Consider the following 17,499-nt stretch of genomic DNA (forward strand, 5'->3'; position numbering starts at 1 on the left):
CAGGATTGTGGCTTGGAAGCTGCCCTCCTCATCTGCCTCAGTCAGGAAGTGACTGGAAAGAATTTTGTCAGTGTACCTACAAATGTGGTAATCTCTTCTCAAGGGCATCGTGAACATTTGTGATGATGCACAAACTACCATTGAGTTTTTAAAAACCATTAAAAATAATAAGTTAGTTGCACACAGCAAGTAAGCAATTTAAAAGTTGAGCCACATGTTAGTCTTTAAATTATTTGAGAAAATAAAATGCTGATATTCTTTCTACCATAGAAAATGCCCCTTCAGTCATAGTAATTGGTCCAGTACAAATACAGCTATCATTAGACAGTCTTGTTTCTAAGACCAGTTTCCCTTCTTTCCTCCTCGTGGGTACTTTAGTCACAGATTTGCAAACAAGTTAAATGGCACTGTTTTCACGAAAAGGTAATATGCATGCTCCTTTTTTTTCTTTTTTGGTTAGGGTATATATATATGTGTGTGTGTGTATATACATATATACACACACACACATATATATATATGTGTATATACATATACACACACACACACATATATGTGTGTGTGTATACATATATATGTATATGTGTGTGTGTGTATATATATGTGTGTGTATATACATTCTCCCCTTCATCCTGCAGCTATTATGAAATGCCTCTAAAGGACTGTTCTTATGTGATTCAGTGTGCAATGGGTTCATGTACACACATAAATGCTGCATTTTTAAAGGAATCTCTTGGATCTTTTTTGTTTCTACACATTATGTTTTTCTTTCTTCTCTTGATTTTCTTTCCTTGAATACTCAGATTCAACAGAAGTGCCAGTTCTCAGCTAGAGCTCATTGCCAAGGCTGTTGTTTAAAAAGCAAGTCTAGTCATGAGTACTTTGTTTGCTGTTCTTAAGCAATCTCAAGACAAAAACAAAAACAAAACAAAACAAAACAAAAATAGCCTTAACCTCTTGGGTTAAGAGGAGCCTCAGAACTGAACACATTATAAGGTAAAACTTATGGGTTAAATTCATTGAAACTAAGTCACTGAGAGAAATTGTATTCCTGCAGTTTACAGATTCCAAAATCTCTGTATTCCTACCTGGGTCAAAAAAGAACAGATTAAGGGGCACCTGGGTGACTCAGTGGGTTAAATGTCTGACATAGGCTCAGGCCATGATCTCCCAGTTCATGAGTTCGAGCCCCTCATTGAGTTCTGTGCTGACAGCTCAGAGCCTGGAGCCTGCTTCGGATTCTGTGTCTCCCTCTCTCTCTGCCCCTTCCCCACTTGCATTCCCTCTCTCTTTCTCTCTCTCTCTCAAAAATAAATAAACATTAAAAAAAGAAGACCAGATTAAGAATCAGATTAAAGAGGTGGTTTGATTTCTGAGTCAGTCCCTTCCTTCTAGTTTTTCAACCAAAGGCATGAATCACCCCGTTTCCATCTCTTCTTGAGACTGGGCACAGGGGTGCCACACAAATCCCTCCAGATTGGGCCTGGGGTTACGGCACAGTGTCCTGGGCAGATGCTCACCTACTGACAGTCTCCATTCTGCTGTGGGTATGAGTTTGGCTTTTTCCTTGTCAGTGATGTAGGCAACAAAGAAAAGCTTTCTTGGCGTGGTCCTAGGGTCTGAACCTTCCTAGATAGCACTTTGTGAATTTGTAGGAGGAAACGAATCTCATCATGTCAGTTGCATCTGATGGTGGGAACAATTATTAGACAGGAAGTCTGACTTCATGGTGGTAGCAGGTGGAGGACCACCCATCCTATATTTGTTAAGGGAAAGGGCAGGAAGAACCCAGCACCATTTCTTGTGCTGTGAGGAGAGACTAAAGATTCAAGATGGCCTCAATGAGTCTTGCCCCTAATGATGGCAAGTCTGGGCCTCACCAAAAAGTTTAAGTTGACCACTTTGCTCTTCAACAACCTCTGTTTTTTGTGGGCCTCAGTGACTTCCCCATCTGCCTGATCCTAAAGGCACAGGGAACTCCCTCGTTACTCTGTTCCCATGAAAGAAGCTGAATATTATACGCAGAGATGGGAGAGCACATATTTGGAATGCGATAGAAGAAACTTTGTATAGGAAGATATTCAAAAGAATATTTGGAAAGCACAACAAAAGGTATTACAATGTTTGGACAATCAGATATCTACACAACGTAGGGAAAGTGTTAAGAATTTAAATTTTATGTTATCTTACTTAGTCTTGAGCAAGAATGTTTAAAAGAAAATACAACATTGTGTTTTTCATTTATTTTGTTGTGACTTCGTGATGATTTAGTTATTATTAACAACGAAATAATTGAAGAATTTGGCGGAGCTGTCAGACAGGGTCTAGACAATACTGAAATAATTACTAGACTTGCGCTTTTTGTTCTTAAATGAAGTCGGCACTGCGTTGTAAATCAGGTGAGCGACCGATGATAGACCGAAACCACTGAGATCACATCTTAATGGTAGGCTAAGATCATATTTGGATCACTTGTAAATTAATAAAGGGTTATTTATTGTATCAAAGTATGGCCTCAAGCCACATTTCCACAGTTACTTTATTAGCATAGAAAATCAACCAAACACATCTTTGCCATCAAAGAGAGGAGTTTTATATTCCCACATTGTTTCAGATAGCACAAGAATTCACACTCCCAGGGTTTTCTCCACAAAGATCCCTGAATTACTTACGTGTGTGGCCCTCCATCGTCAGAGTGCTTGCGATGCCGACTGTATATATTCTTTTTTCTTTCTCTATATTCATCTCGTTTGTAAAGCTGTTGGCTTCCCTAGTTTTCTGTTACAGATCGACAAACTGACTTGTCATTTTTAATCACGTAATTACTGATTATCGCGAAACAACTTTTAAATAGAAAATAATTTGTCTTTTATTTCCATTTACCAACAGAGCTAAACTACATACTGAGCACCCTCTTGTGTGCTTTCCAGATGTTAACTCCTGTTACCCTCCTAACAACCATATGTGGTGTGCGTCATTATCATCCCCACTTTACAGATGAGGCAACTGAAAGATGGAGCGTGTGGGTAATTTGCCCAAGAGGTGGAGCTGGAACTTAAACCAGGCCCTTGGGATGCATGCCTTTAACCACAATGTTACAGAGTTTATACAGTGTGTGATCCACACGGGGATCCCCATACTTGTCGATTGTGCCTGAGAGGCACCAGTCTGGTTAAAACAGATTAGTGATCTGATTCTGTATGTCTGGGTTGGGCCTGGGTAGTAATCTATCTACATTTGTTCCAAGTTCCCTGGTGATGCTGGTCCAGACACTTTGAGAATCACCTGAGCTGTCATAATATTGAGGTTATGGGAAATAAATAGCTAATTTATCCATGCTGTTTTGTTTTCATGGTAATAATTGAAAATAGGAGCTTTGGGGGGTGCGTGGGTGGCTCAGTTGGTTAAGCGTCTGACTTGGGCTCAGGTCACGATCTCGCGGTTTGTGAGTTCGAGCCCCGCGTTGGGCTCTGTGCGGACAGCGCAGAGCCTGGAGCCCGTTTTGGATTCTGTGTCTCCCTCTCTCTCTCTGCCCTCTCTCCCTTTCTCGTGCTCTGTCTCTCTCTCTCTCTCAAATGAATAAACATTAAAAAAAAATTAAAAAGAAAAAAAGAAAATAGGAGCTATTTGTGGCTCAGACTCTCTCTTTTAATTACTCCTGGATTTTATGCTTATCTCATTGTTTTAGTATCCATTTTTTTACTGAAATAACTTCAAACCTTATTTTACGTATTTTAAAAGCCATTTTGTGAGTTGCCTGCTCATATCTTTGTTTAACAACGTAATATATCTTAAGGTTTTTCTCATTGATTTTATTTGAAATTCTAACTCTTTATTATATTTTTGCAAATATGTTACCCATATAGTCTTCATGTTTAATTATGTTTAAAATTTGTCAAGTGCGTAGTTTTTATTTTTATGCAATGAAATATAGTCCTCCTCTGTTATTTTTAGGCCTAAATTGTCTTCAGTAAACATAGATACTGACTTTATTTTCAAGTACTTGTTATAGTTACTTTATTTTAATTCCTTAAACCATTTGGAATTTATTTTGGTGTGCAGTGAGGCTCTAAATTGATTTTTCTTTCTTTTTTTAAAAGTTTATTTATTTATTTTGAGAAAGAGAGAGAGAAAGAGAGAGAACCAGTGGGGGAGGGGCAGAGAGAGATGGAGACAGAGGATTCAAAGCAGCACAGAGCCCAATGTGGGGCTCTCATTTTTTAAAGAAAGCATATAAGAAACTGTTTTTGAGGGGCGCCTGGGTGGCTCAGTCGGTTAAGCGTCCGACTTCAGCTCAGGTCACGATCTCACCGTCCGTGAGTTCGAGCCCCGCATCGGGCTCTGGGCTGATGGCTCAGAGTCTGGAGCCTGCTTCTGATTCTGTGTCTCCCTCTCTCTCTGCCCCTCCCCCGTTCATGCTCTGTCTCTCTCTGTCTCAAAAATAAATAAACGTTAAAAAAAAAAAATTTAATAAAAAAAAAAAAAAGAAACTGTTTTTGACAACTTAGTAAAGATCACTATTTTCTTGGATTTTTCAGAAAAATCTATAAATTCAAAGTTACCCTTATAATGACTCTGGCATTGGGACGGCAGCTGAGTTTTAGACTAAAGACATCATGACAAAAGAAAAAACATTATTTTATTCTTCCCTGTTGCCTTGGCTTCAGAGAATGATAGAAGGAGTCAATGTCTCCAAAGAATGGAGACAAAGAATTTAATAGAAGCATCAGAATAATCTATTATATATATACTTCACTATAGGCTTGCAGAACAATCCACAGAGAGAGACCTTTCTAAAGAAAATTTAAAGAAATTAAAAATTAAAGAAAAATATGAGTTACAGAGGTGAGGAAAACAAAAGGACATACAATTTTTATGTTGTTGTGAGAAAGGAAAATACGTTTCATTGTTCAAGTGTTGGGCGTGATTTGGTTCACGTTACAAAATAGTTGTAACTATTTTGTATATTTGTATACAAATATTTGTATATTTGTATATTTGTAAATATTCACATACAAAATAGTATGTAGGACACCAACGGATATTTTACAGGCCACAAAAGATCCTGAGTCTGTAGATTGGTTTTCTGCCCCCGCAATTATACCCTTAAATGATGAGAGTCAGTCTTACAACTGCTGTTGTTTGTGAGAGTAATACCTGAGTCAGGCCAAGCTCCCCGTGGAGTATTCCTGTGAAGACGCCTCGTTGGAAGCAAACCTGGGGTTTCTCTTCCTGCCTCATGTCCGTTTGGCGGCCTCATTCCTGATGATTCCACTAGGCCTTATCCTAGAGTACCATGCATTTGAGACTTACTGCCAAAAGTGCTATTTTAACCATGCTTTTAGTATAATTTGAAAGGTGGTGGATCAGACTAGAATTGCCTCTAAATATACAATGCACTGCTCTTGCGTCTATCTTCCTGTGTTCCCTTTGCACCTCCTTCCTATCACACTTCTTTGCTGTTGCTATTTTCTAAGCCAGATTTTTTTTTCCCTTTATGTTGGTATTGTCTCTTCCTGAAAGGAAACAATATTGCCCTTGACAAACCCAAAAATAAAAGAGAAGGTCGTGCTGGTTCCTCTAGCTTGAGAAGAGAGAGCATGTTATTTGTAAACAAGCCAGCATCTTCGTCCCGCCCAAAGTCCTGCCTTCTTCACCTTCGTCTCTTTATCTCAATGACATGAGATGCTTCCCTCTGGGTTCCCAAGGCACCAAACTTTGGGAGCAATATAATAAAAACGAGGCTACTGTATTTGCTTCTTCCCCTGAAACACACAGACTGATGTATTGCTGTAGGGGGAAAGTATTCCTGAGGGATGTGAAGAGACTACGTTTACAAAGAGGCTAGGTTTAGGCTCTGCGTCTTCCTTTTTTCTCCTTGTTCACCTGTACTCATCCCCTCCAAAATTATCAATATACCCAATCAGTACTTTGCACATATTTTGTGTGTAGTAAATATTAAAAAAAAAATTTAATGTTTATTTTTGAGAGAGAGAGAGAGTGTGAGAGAGAGAGCACAAGTGGGGAAGGGCAGAGAGAGAGAGGGGGACACAGAATCCAAAGCAGACTCCAGGCTCTCTGAGCTGTGGGCACAGAGCCTGATGTGGGGCTCGAACCCACGGACCAACTGTGCCAAGTCAGTTGCTTGACGTACTCAGTTGACCTGAGCCAACGTCAGATGTCAGATGCTTAACCTACTGAGCCACCCAGGCATCCCTGTAGTAAATCATTTTTAAAAGCTAGTTAAGAAATTTGGTCCTCCTTGAAGACTACAAACCCTCTTTAACCTAATGTTTCATTCCCACATTTCCTTGCCCTTAGTGATTAATAGCTGCTTAGCAAATAGAAATAAGGCTTACATGAGAAATTCAAAAAAATAAGACAGCTTATTTGTAAATCCATGTAAATCATTTCTGTCTTACTTGTTTGCTTCTGTGTTTCTTAGAAATAATGCCCTTTTTTTAGAGGTGGTTTTAAAAATTTCTTTCAGTAAGGGAAGTATCCGAATAAGTGGAGATTCTAAAGTGATACAAAGTTGAGTAACCTTTGACTCTGGGTCTTGAGTGAATGCAAGTGAGAATTTCAAGAATAATAAGGGTGAAGACTCAATGTGGAATACATAGTCCTCACCCAATAAAGGATGAAAAAAACCCCAGTGCTGCGGTGCCTTGATGGCTCAGTTGGTTAAGCATCTGACTCTTGATTTCTGCTCAGGTCATGATCTTATGGGTTGTGAGTTCGAGCCCCGCCTTGGGCTCTGCACTGACAGCATGGGGAGCCTGCTTCGATTCTCTCTCCCTCTCTCTCTGCCCTTCCTTGCTCCCCTCTCTCTGTCTCTAAAAAAAAAAAAAATTAAAGAAAAATCTTAAAAAGAAAACCAAAACATGCCAGTAAACACAAATAAATACCGTTAAGTCCATACCTTGCACTGACTTTCCATTACAGCAAATGCCACACTGGAAGACAAACCCTTATGGGGGAGTGGTGAGCCCTGATCTCAAGGCTGTACGATTACTTTATTCCCAGTAATTAAATAACTTGGTCACTAGCCCCAACCATGTCAAGATAAATTAAATCTAATGGCTCAGATTTGTTCCGTAAATATATGCTGGAGTGTTTTAAACTTCACACCGAGCTCTGATTCTTAGTGTTTGGAACATGTAAATAGATAGCAAGTTTCTCCTGGCTTACAGAAATTTCTTAGTTTTCTTGCCTCTGTTAAATGCATATTGTAGTAAATAAAATCAAAGAAAGCAATGGTCGGTTCTTTTTGCTTAACACAAGCTGTTGCTATCATATTTAAATTAATGAGTAAAAATGAATAGGACAAAAACTAACATTTATTGATGAATAAATACTATGTGTTAAGCTTTGGACAAAACATTTAGGTAGAGTATCTCATTTAACCTTTACAGTGATTTGTGGTACTTGTATGTCTCCCTTTTACAAACGGGCCAACTGAGGCATAAAATGGCTGAGTCACCTTTTAAAAATCTTCTGGTAAACGCGAATGCTGGGGATTGCAAGTTAGGTCTGTTGTGCTCCCAGGGCCAAAAATGTACTCCTGATGGAATTAATTATTCCATCCTGCCTCTACTGAAGAGTAGTTTTATTGTTGTTTTCTGTAAATCATGGTAATAGCTATCATTCTTTATAAACACGCTTTGTAAACAAATTTGGTATTACAATGAACAGTCCTTACTCTAACTGGGATAGAAAAATGAAAAACATTTCATTACTAATACTGTTGTAGCATTGTTTTAACAGGCTTTACTATGGCTACAACTGATTTCTATTTTACCTTGAAATCCCAGGTCAAGAAATTATTGTATTCTAGCTTGGAGAGACCCACAAATCTGTAAACATTTCTTGCTTGGGAATCTAATCTTAAATTGTGTTAGGAAGCATGAAATGGAACTTTTAAAATACTCTTTATAGATTCTTGCACCTATATTTGTTTGTCTTCCATAATTGATATTGTATATGCTTAAATAATGTAAAAACTCTCTAATATTGTTTATAAATGTAAATATATATATACGTAAATACATATACACAAACTATTTATATATATAATTATATATATATAAACACTCACACATAGAGCAGTGTGACTACCTTGGTAACTTGTTATAATGTATATTTCTAATGCGGTAGTTATAATTTTTAACTTGTGTGTCACAGTATTAGCTATTTGGATAGAATTCCAGCAGGTTCAAAGAGCAAACTAAAAATAAGTAAGATTATATCTTGTACGAAAACAAATATGAGAAATTAAATGTCATTGTAATATTTGTCTACAAAGGATTCATTTAGTTTCTTTCTCCCAAGTTCCAAAATTATAACTTTATATATATATCAAAGGTTATAATTTGGGACTTTTAATAATTTGAATGATTTATTTTCGACCAAAAAGAAAAAAACCCTTATAAGCTTTTGGGATTTTAACATAGTAAGAATGCCTGAATTCCTAAGTATAGACAAAGAAGGTGTTATTTTTTTCCCCTGAAAAAAAGCTTCTGAAGCACTTTTTATAAATCAATAGAAAAATTGTCTTTGTAGAAATGCTGGCATTGGAGAGTGGTGCATTTGGTCAGTAAGCAGGGGGTAAGGCTAAAGAATGAGAGAATAATATGCTTTTATAGAGGCGTTGCTATAGGGATATTTTAGGGAGAATGTTGCTAGCCGAGCTGGAAGTTCCCTTGGTGAAAGCTGTGTTTGATTTAGAAACTGATTGAATTAGAACAAATTCCAAAAGTAACTATAATTGGCGGGACATGATAAAACCAAACTTCAAGACTCCCGGTGCGATAAAAGGTACTTTTGTTATTATCTGTGTGTTTGTGTGTGTGTGTGTGTGTGTGTGTGTGTGTGTGTGTGTGTGTGTATACTTTTTCTTTTAATATAATTCCAGTTTGACTCCCTGGTACAAAAACTTTGAGATTGTATAAATAGACTTTAAAACAACTCTAAGTTTAAATTGTTTTCTTCCTATTTTATCTGAACTAAGCACTAATGAAAGTGGAATGAATAGTTCTGATTTATGTTCATGATTTCGGAAAACCTAAACAAATATTTACAGTGTAAGCCTGAACAGTGAAAATTTATGAGGAATGCTAAGATACGATAAAAGCTGAATTTTAGCATAGAAATTTAGGTGATTGATATATAGGTATTTTAAAGAAATGGTTTCTAAAACTTAAGACATCAGTGCATCAGTGTCTACCATTTATAACAAAACTGAGTATCTTCCTCAGACTAATGAACAAAAATACTCTTGAAACCTGAATCTGGTCAAGAATTCATCACAGTCTGTTAGTGACTCAACTTTTTCTTTTTTTTTTTTTTTTACTTCCAGTATTGTTGCTTTTAAAATCTAATTTTTAAAGTACATTGACTTATTTCATATCTTGATCTGAATGTAATGAAATTATTTCATCTTCTCTTTTATTGTTTTCAGACTCCTATAAAATGTGATGATGACTCAGAATGTCACCACCTTACCACTGTGTTTAGCTAGAAGATGGTACCCAGATGCATTTTAGTTTGCTGCTGGGGTCACGCCAACTCTTTTTACATTTTTTTTCAGTGATTAGACCTCCAACCATAATTATGTAGCCGAGACATTTTTCTTACTAAGAAACAAAGGTAGATACACTAGGAAGTCTTACGCTCATGTTTGGGTACATGGAATATAGTGAGAGCAACAAGTTTGCTCTTGACATAGCTGATTGGTGTTTGGAATCTAGTATTTGGTTATATATAATAACACCAAAATCGTATATTTTGTGTACATTTATTAAACTGTGTTTCCTTGATTTAAATCTTTACATCATACAAGTAACTTTTAACTAATTCTGGTTGTTCCGAGTTTCGATGAAATAATTCAGTTGAAATAATGTATTTATACTAATTTAAAATACTTAGAGGTAGGGTGGATAAAGTGAACAGAAAACTTCTTCCGTTTTCCTCAAGGATAGAATTAAAACAGCCATATAGAAGCACCTGGGTGACTCGGTCGGTTATGCGTCAGACCCTTGATTTCAGCTCGGGTCATGATCTCACAGTTTGGTATGTGAGTCTGAGCCCTGTGTTGGGCTCTGTGCTGACAGTGTGGAGCCTGGTTGAGATTCTCCCTCTTCCTCGCTCTGTGCCCCTCCGCCGCTCTCTCTCTCTTTCGAAACAAATAAACTTAAAAAAAGCCCAGCCATATAACAACCATATAATATAATATATTGTAATTAATATAACTAATATAATATAATATATATATTAATGTCATCTATATTATAGTATACATTATTATGTTATATATTTATTTTTTAGTTTTTAATAATTTTTTGACTGTTTTTATTTATTTTTGAGAGAAAGAGAGAGTCAACACTAGCTGGTAAGGGGCAGAGAGTCGGAGACACAGAATTCAAAGCAGGCTCCAGGCTCTGAGCTGTCAGCACAGAGCCCAACGCGGGGCCCGAACTCACGAACCACAAGATCATGACCTGAGCTGAAGTCGGACGCTCAACCAACTGAGCCACCCAAGCACCCCTGTATTATATATTTATAATATATTATGTATTAAGCATGATATATAACTTATATCATATATAATGTTTTATATATTACAAATTCTTTCCTTAAGGATATAATTTAAATGATTGTATTAAAATTATAACAGCTTCTTTTTAAATTGGGAGAGTCTTTATTCTGCTTGTCACCTCTTCCTAAGATTTCTCATCACAACTGCTTTCTTACTTCACTTTCCACCTGTGCATATATGGAAGTCAAGTCTTTCTTTTTTCTTTTTTTTTTTTTTTAAATTTTTTTTTCAACGTTTTTTATTTATTTTTGGGACAGAGAGAGACAGAGCATGAACGGGGGAGGGTCAGAGAGAGAGGGAGACACAGAATCGGAAACAGGCTCCAGGCTCCGAGCCATCAGCCCAGAGCCTGACGCGGGGCTCGAACTCATGGACCGCGAGATCGTCGCGGGGCTCGAACTCACGGACCGCGAGATCGTGACCTGGCTGAAGTCGGACGCTTTAACCGACTGCGCCACCCAGGCGCCCCGTGGTCTTTCTTTTTTCTAGATGTCTTAAAGTCAGGTACCTTCAGGTGATCTGAGAAGCAGCTGGTCTAAGAAAATGGAGAGTAATAGGTCTGTGGAAAACTAGGAAATGTTAAGTCTCACCCCGAAACACTCAAGTTGAAACATTTTCTTAGAACACTGCTGGTGAAAGAAAGCACATTTTGGGCCCACGTCCTGCCTACGGGCGGGCCAGTATCTGACGATCCCTGTTTCTTATTTGCATAAGCTCCTGGCTGGGGCCCTTGAGGAGCTGCTGAGAACAGCATCAAGCATCACCTGCAGGGGAAAGAATCTGACAAGATGGATGGTAATATGGAGGCAGAACTAGACAGTGGTTGCTAGAGTTCTCTGGTTGGAGAAGCAGAAAGGGACCTCCTGGAGGAAAGCCCAGAGGGCAGAAAGGCAGAACCCAGCTTGGCTGGTTGGATTGAGATAGCATGTGAATTCGTGACAAAGCGTTCAGACTGGTGGGACTAAAGCATCTGGACGATTTGGAGACTGTGTGTAATTGACTATCTCATCGGAGGTGGGACCTCGCCATTTCTTTGAATTATAGGCTCTTTGCGGTGGATGTAGCACAAGCTGTAGGGTGCAGCACAGGTCCTGCCCTTCAGTCTTAGGGCCCTCATTTCCCCAGCTACCCTGAGCGTTGCTTGCTGGAGGTTGACAGCTGAGCCCCTCCCCAGGATGTGTCCTCAGCCCAAGGGATCTGCCCCATCCAAGTTATGCTCCCTTCCCCAGGGAAGCCCATATCCAACGAGTGATCAATGCCTGGGTACAAAGTCCCGGCCCCTTACCTCAACTTAGGACTTCTCTGAAAGAGATCCCAGCTTCAGAGACCTAACTGCATCTCAGTTCAACATCTCCCTCTGCCCAATGCTGCTTCCTTCACACCCTTCAAAATGTTTCTGAAAGCACATGCCAAAAAACATCCTGCTGACAAGACTTCTTCTAGAGTGGGTTTCTCTGTTAGCCTGACCTGTGACACATGCTAATACCAAGGCAGATACAAATATAGAGATGGAGAATGAAGAGATGGAAACAGTTGGAGAACTGAAGACAGCAGGTCAAAGTGTCACTGGGGAGAAGTCCTTATAGCTTGTAGCTCAGGAAGATGGGGAAGCAAACAGAATTTAGCTCGTAGGTGCTCTATCTGTTGGTTAGATTCTAGCCAATTAGTTGCTCATACGGTGCAGGGGGATAAGGAGTCCCCCTGCACCATAGGAGTTGACAATTGAGTGTCAACTCATTTGCTGAGACAATTTATTTCTGAAAGTGGGTTGTTTAATCTGAGAGTTGGGGATAGTGTTGACGATCTCTAGGGTTTGGTAACAATCATATGGTATAAAATATTCTGGGAACCCCAATGGACAATGTGGATGTGAAAGTAGAGTGAAGGCACAGGCTTTGGATTGCTGCAGAACCATGCTTTTCCACTTGGTGTCTGTCTGTGTCACCGTAGGCAAGTTGATGAACCTTGATAACCCCGGGGTTTTGTTTTTGTTTTTAATTTAAGTTCAAGTTAGTTCACATAGCATGTAGTCTTGGTTTTGGGAATAAAACCCAATGATGCATCACTGACATATAACATCCAATGCTCATCCCACAAGTACCCTCCTTAATGCCCATCATCCATTTAACCCGACCCCCACCATTCTCCTCCCCTCTAGCAACCCTCAGTTTGTTCTCTGTCTCTCTTATGCTTTGCCTCCCTCTCTGTTTGTATCTTATTTTTCCTTCCTGTGTTCATCTGTTATGTTTCTCAAATCCACATGAGTGAAATCATTTGATATGTGTCTTTCTCTGACTGACTTATTTCACTTAGCTTATTACCCTCTAGCAGATGGCAAGATTTCATTCTTTTTTCATTGCCGAGTAGTTTTCCATAATTTACATACCACATCTTCTTTATCCATTCATCATCTGATGGACATTTGGGCTCTTTCCATAATTTGGCTATCGTTGATAGCGCTGCTTCTCTTCATAGAGATAGCCCTGGTTTTTTTACATATAAAATCCAAGTAGGGGGATATTTTCTCATAGGGTTGTTGCCAAGTTTAAGTTAGATAATATGGATCATGAAGGTACATAACATCATGCCTGCTGCATGATACCTTCTCAACAGATGATAGCTATCGTTACTATTTAAAAAATTAAAAAATGACACATTACTCTACAGATAAGCTTGAACACGTGAGGCAGTTCATTTGTGACACTGGCACTCAGCAGCTGTTGTCTCCCACGGAAGCCTCCGCAAATGGCCGAGTGGCCGCAGGTTCTATGCTCCAGTGACTTTTCATTTACGACGCAGGTCACTGCCGTCGCTCCAGTCCTGAAGCAGTCACAAATGGCACACCCTCTGGGGCTCTGTTTATGACTGGACACCAAATGCAGGTCTTCCGGGTGGCTCACTGAACGTGTCTACGATCCAGGGTTGGGTATGTTTGGGATTGGAATTTCCGGCGTCTCCTCCTCAAACTTTGTGATTCAGTCTTATGTTTCAGTTTTACTGTTTTCGGCTTTTCTTTTGATAATTCTGCCTCCATTTTAGATTCAGGAACTTCACTGTTAAGATTGTAGCCCTCTTTGCTTCTGACGGGGACATGCAGTATAAAATGGAAGATAAGTAAGATTGTGTCCAATTACTGTGTTGTTTGAATATTGATAAAAATAGTGAAGAGACAGAAAAGGAAAATTTAGATCCCAAGGTGTGAATGAGAAATAATATTAGCAATATTTTCAAATATAAAATCCCTAAATGTGGGATTGTAATCCTAAACCTGCGTAAGACAAAGGGCAGTATTTTGGTGAGAAAAAAACAAAAACAACTGAATTTTGAAGATCCTAGATAAGAAAAAGTCATATTTATTTGGAAAAACTATATGTGTTTTAAAGCCTAGACTAAATATTGAATGTAAAATATGTGAACGCTGTAATCAACTACTCTCTCCCAGCCCCAAATAAAACACTGTATGTTGATTGGTTGAAATACTAGTGTTGAAGTCCAGTTTAATGTTAAAATAGAGTGGTTGTACGAAGAAGGTATTTTAAGACACTTTCCAGTACCTGCTTTCCTTCTGCTACTCTTGTGTTGCTAAGTACTTAAACCAGGAAAAGATTTCAAAGTTGTGGTAGTTTTCTTGCAAAGTCAGGAGTTGGGCCACTTTTTACAATTAGGGAGCTACACGTGACAGGTTCGTCCAGGGTCAGCTTAAAACTTTTCCAAAGACTTCTATGCTAACTGGAAGTAATCCTTCATCAAGGGGATCAGCTGTCCTCTGACTTTTATTTCTTATGTGACTTTTATTTGTAATTTATTACAAAAAAAATTTAGATGTAGAAGCAGCATGTTCCCCTGAGCTCCAGTGCGAGCAAACAGTAGGGGTTGGCTTTCACTTTCTCTACGCTCAGGTTGCCTTTAATTTCATAACTGCGGTCTTTTTTTTTTTTTATCTGCTCACATCTTCCATGTCACTGTTTGTTGTTACTTTCTGCTGCACGTACAGAACCTGCAGCATCCTTCCTTCTGATTCCTGTTCTCCCTACTGCAGTAGGAGGGGCCACACCATACTCTCCGATGGCATCCAGAGCTGGTCAGAGCAGGACGCTAGCTCACAGGAGGGGCGCGATGGTATTCATTAAATGAATCAAACAATCAGCAAATAAATCTAGTGATAATTAGGTTAGACTAGGACACAGACTATCTAATTTCTGGCCATAGTTCTACAGATCTGTAGCCTTTATTCTAATTTATAGATTACTGGTATTTTTCTTAATTCTCACCATGCTTCATTTCCTTATTTACATCTCCGCTTAAAATACCTCCTGTGTCTACTAGGCCTGGTTCCTTGTGTGAATGGAATGAGAAGTAAACATAAAACATGAGTAAATCCAACTGTTTTAAGGATATAAGGTATTTTCATTAATTCACAGGTTATCATTTTCTTATCATTAAAAAAATTTTTTTTTAATGTCTGTTTTTGAGAGAGAGAGAGATAGAGTGCAAGCAGGAGAGGGGCAGAGAGGGAGAGGGAGACACAGAATCCAAAGCAGGTTCCAGGCTCTGAGCTGTCAGCACAGAACCCGCTGCAGGGCTCGAACTCATGAGAGGTGAGATCAGGACCTGAGGTAAAGTTGGGACGCTTAACCAACGGAGTCACCCAGGCACTCCTCTTATCAACGTTTATATCCACCAATCGTGGATATAAAAAAAAGTGCCAGAAAACAGTGGATATGGTGACAGAAAAAAACACAAAAGCTCTGTTGAAACTATTCAAATGTATTGTCTCTATTTAGAACTAGAAGATGTTGGAGGAGGCCCCTGGTATGAACTGCCATAGTGAACTCTCATTATATTTATCACTTTTCTTTATTATTGATTATAATCCTCTGCAGGACACATCTTTATCATTGTACTTTCGTATCATACACACAACCCTTTATGCAAATGTCTAAGCTTTGTTTTCCTAGTCATAATCTTTTGAATTTGGGGAATATAATATGTTGGGAATACCACATGTTATGTATCACCTTCAATCAGAGCACCTTGGAGTCAGAGGCATTCATATTTCTGCAGAGAAAACTGTTAATTTTAACATTGGGTGGGATAAAGATTATGAATAGCCTCTTCTCAATTCAGGGGAGGTGTGTTTTTTTTCTCCCCACAAAATGATTTTATTAAAAATTTATGAAATTGAGGCCTAAAGGTTCAAGGCTGATATATCTGTTACATCCTCTCTCCCATATCTCCATCCACATGTGATTAAAATTCTTCCTGGAAAGAAAGCATTTTCCCCGTTATTGTATTGGGAGAGACTGTGGATAACAGCCTGGCACATTAGCTGATCTATGTGTCCTTAGAAACCCAGCCATATTCAAGTACCCTGCCCCAAACAAATACATTAAAATTCTCTAAATTTTTAAATATATTTTTTTTTTTATATTTGGCTGAGTGACATGCTATATACTTTTCCTGGTCTGACAGTGATAAAATGTTTATAATGAATGTTAAATGTTAAAATGTTATAATCTTATAAGTAAAAGGTTTAATGGTTAAAATTAAAATGCTATAATGAATGGTTCAGGCTATATTTTTAACTAACCAACTAAAGCCAATCAACTATTTTTGTTTTATTTTTTTAGAGTTCTGAAAAAAGTTTTTTTAAAGGGTTAGAATATAGTAAAATAAACCAAATACAATTTTAGGATATATATACCCTCTACCCACTCCCCCCCACGACCCATTCTGCACCACATAAGACATGAATTTCCAGATTTGAATGACACTGTACTTTGCCACTTCTTAAATAGATGTATCTCAGTGTAAAGGATTTCGGCTTAAATATATATATAAACTGTGGGAATAACCCAATATGATAAGGACTTTTTGGAGTAGTTAATTGAACAATCATAATTCATTAAAATATATATATATATGTATATATATATATGTGTACATATATATATATATATATTCACTTAAAACACACACACACACACACACACACACACACACACACACACATCTTCAAATATTCATACCAGTTTATTGCCATTGTCATCCATAGATGAAAAGGGCATAGTTTAGGTCACTGATTCTCAACTGAGGTGATTTTTCCCCCTTAAAATAATTGGCAATGTCTGGAGACGTTTTTAATTATCACAATTTGTTAGGGGGGAGTGGGGTGCCATAGGCATCTAATGGGTAGATGCCGGGGATCCTAACCATCCTATAACGTAGAGCACAGCCTCTCGTGGCAAAGTTTGATCTTGCTCAAAATGTCAGTAATGCTGAGGGATGAGAAACTCTCACTTAGGAGCTGAAATAATTATTTTTTTTCTCATCCTTTGTGCCTTAGATTCATAGTGAGATAGTACTAAATTTCATAGAAGTAACTTTAATGAAACAGGGCTTTCAGAATCTGGTCATTGGTTTTACATAAAAGAAATACAATTCCAATTCCAAAAATCTTAAGAGCAATATGTCTTTCTTGACATTTGCTTTACAAAAATTGAAGCAATGATGAGAGCACTCAACAGAGGCAAAATGCCCTAAGAATCCTCTTTACTCCTCTTTTTCCTTAAGCCCACTCTTCTGGTAGCTGTTTTCCTTCTCCTCTCCTTTCCTTCTGTGTGTCCCTGGTTAATCTATGCTTAACCATGTGGAGAATAACTTTGCATGTCTTGTTCTTTGCCACTTTTTTCTCTTTTACTCATATGATAAGAACATCAAAGGCCTAGGAAGTGGACCCAACCAAGCAAGCCTAGACAGGTCTTCTACCTGTTGTAGAAGACAGAGTGACCCGGGGAGAAAAAGGAGGATTACTTGTGTGTCTATCATGCAAGTAAATGCCTTTGTTTTAGTTAGCTATTGCTGTGTAACAAATCACTCCAAACTTAAACTAATCATAATCC

The 17,499-nt window shown here is 38.3% G+C and overlaps 1 protein-coding gene across 17 annotated transcripts in view; it reads left to right on the top strand.

Moving 5' to 3' along the window:
• The window catches only part of SYNE1 (spectrin repeat containing nuclear envelope protein 1), a 476,190-nt gene that overhangs the window by 52,739 nt on the left and 405,952 nt on the right, over nucleotides 1-17,499 (top strand). Inside the window, exon 1 of one of the 17 annotated variants that reach the window (XM_053904358.1) lies at nucleotides 8,634-8,817. The exons of the other annotated variants lie outside the window; for them this stretch is intronic. Within the exon in view, the coding sequence (XP_053760333.1) occupies nucleotides 8,778-8,817 (40 nt within the window). The 5' untranslated portion in view covers nucleotides 8,634-8,777. Of the gene's footprint in view, nucleotides 1-8,633; nucleotides 8,818-17,499 lie in introns of those variants that run through there. 17 annotated transcript variants of the gene reach the window in all.

The sequence above is a fragment of the Panthera pardus genome, unplaced genomic scaffold, assembly GCF_024362965.1.
Source record: "Panthera pardus isolate Hobbes unplaced genomic scaffold, ASM2436296v1 HiC_scaffold_17, whole genome shotgun sequence".
Taxonomy (NCBI): domain Eukaryota; kingdom Metazoa; phylum Chordata; class Mammalia; order Carnivora; family Felidae; genus Panthera; species Panthera pardus.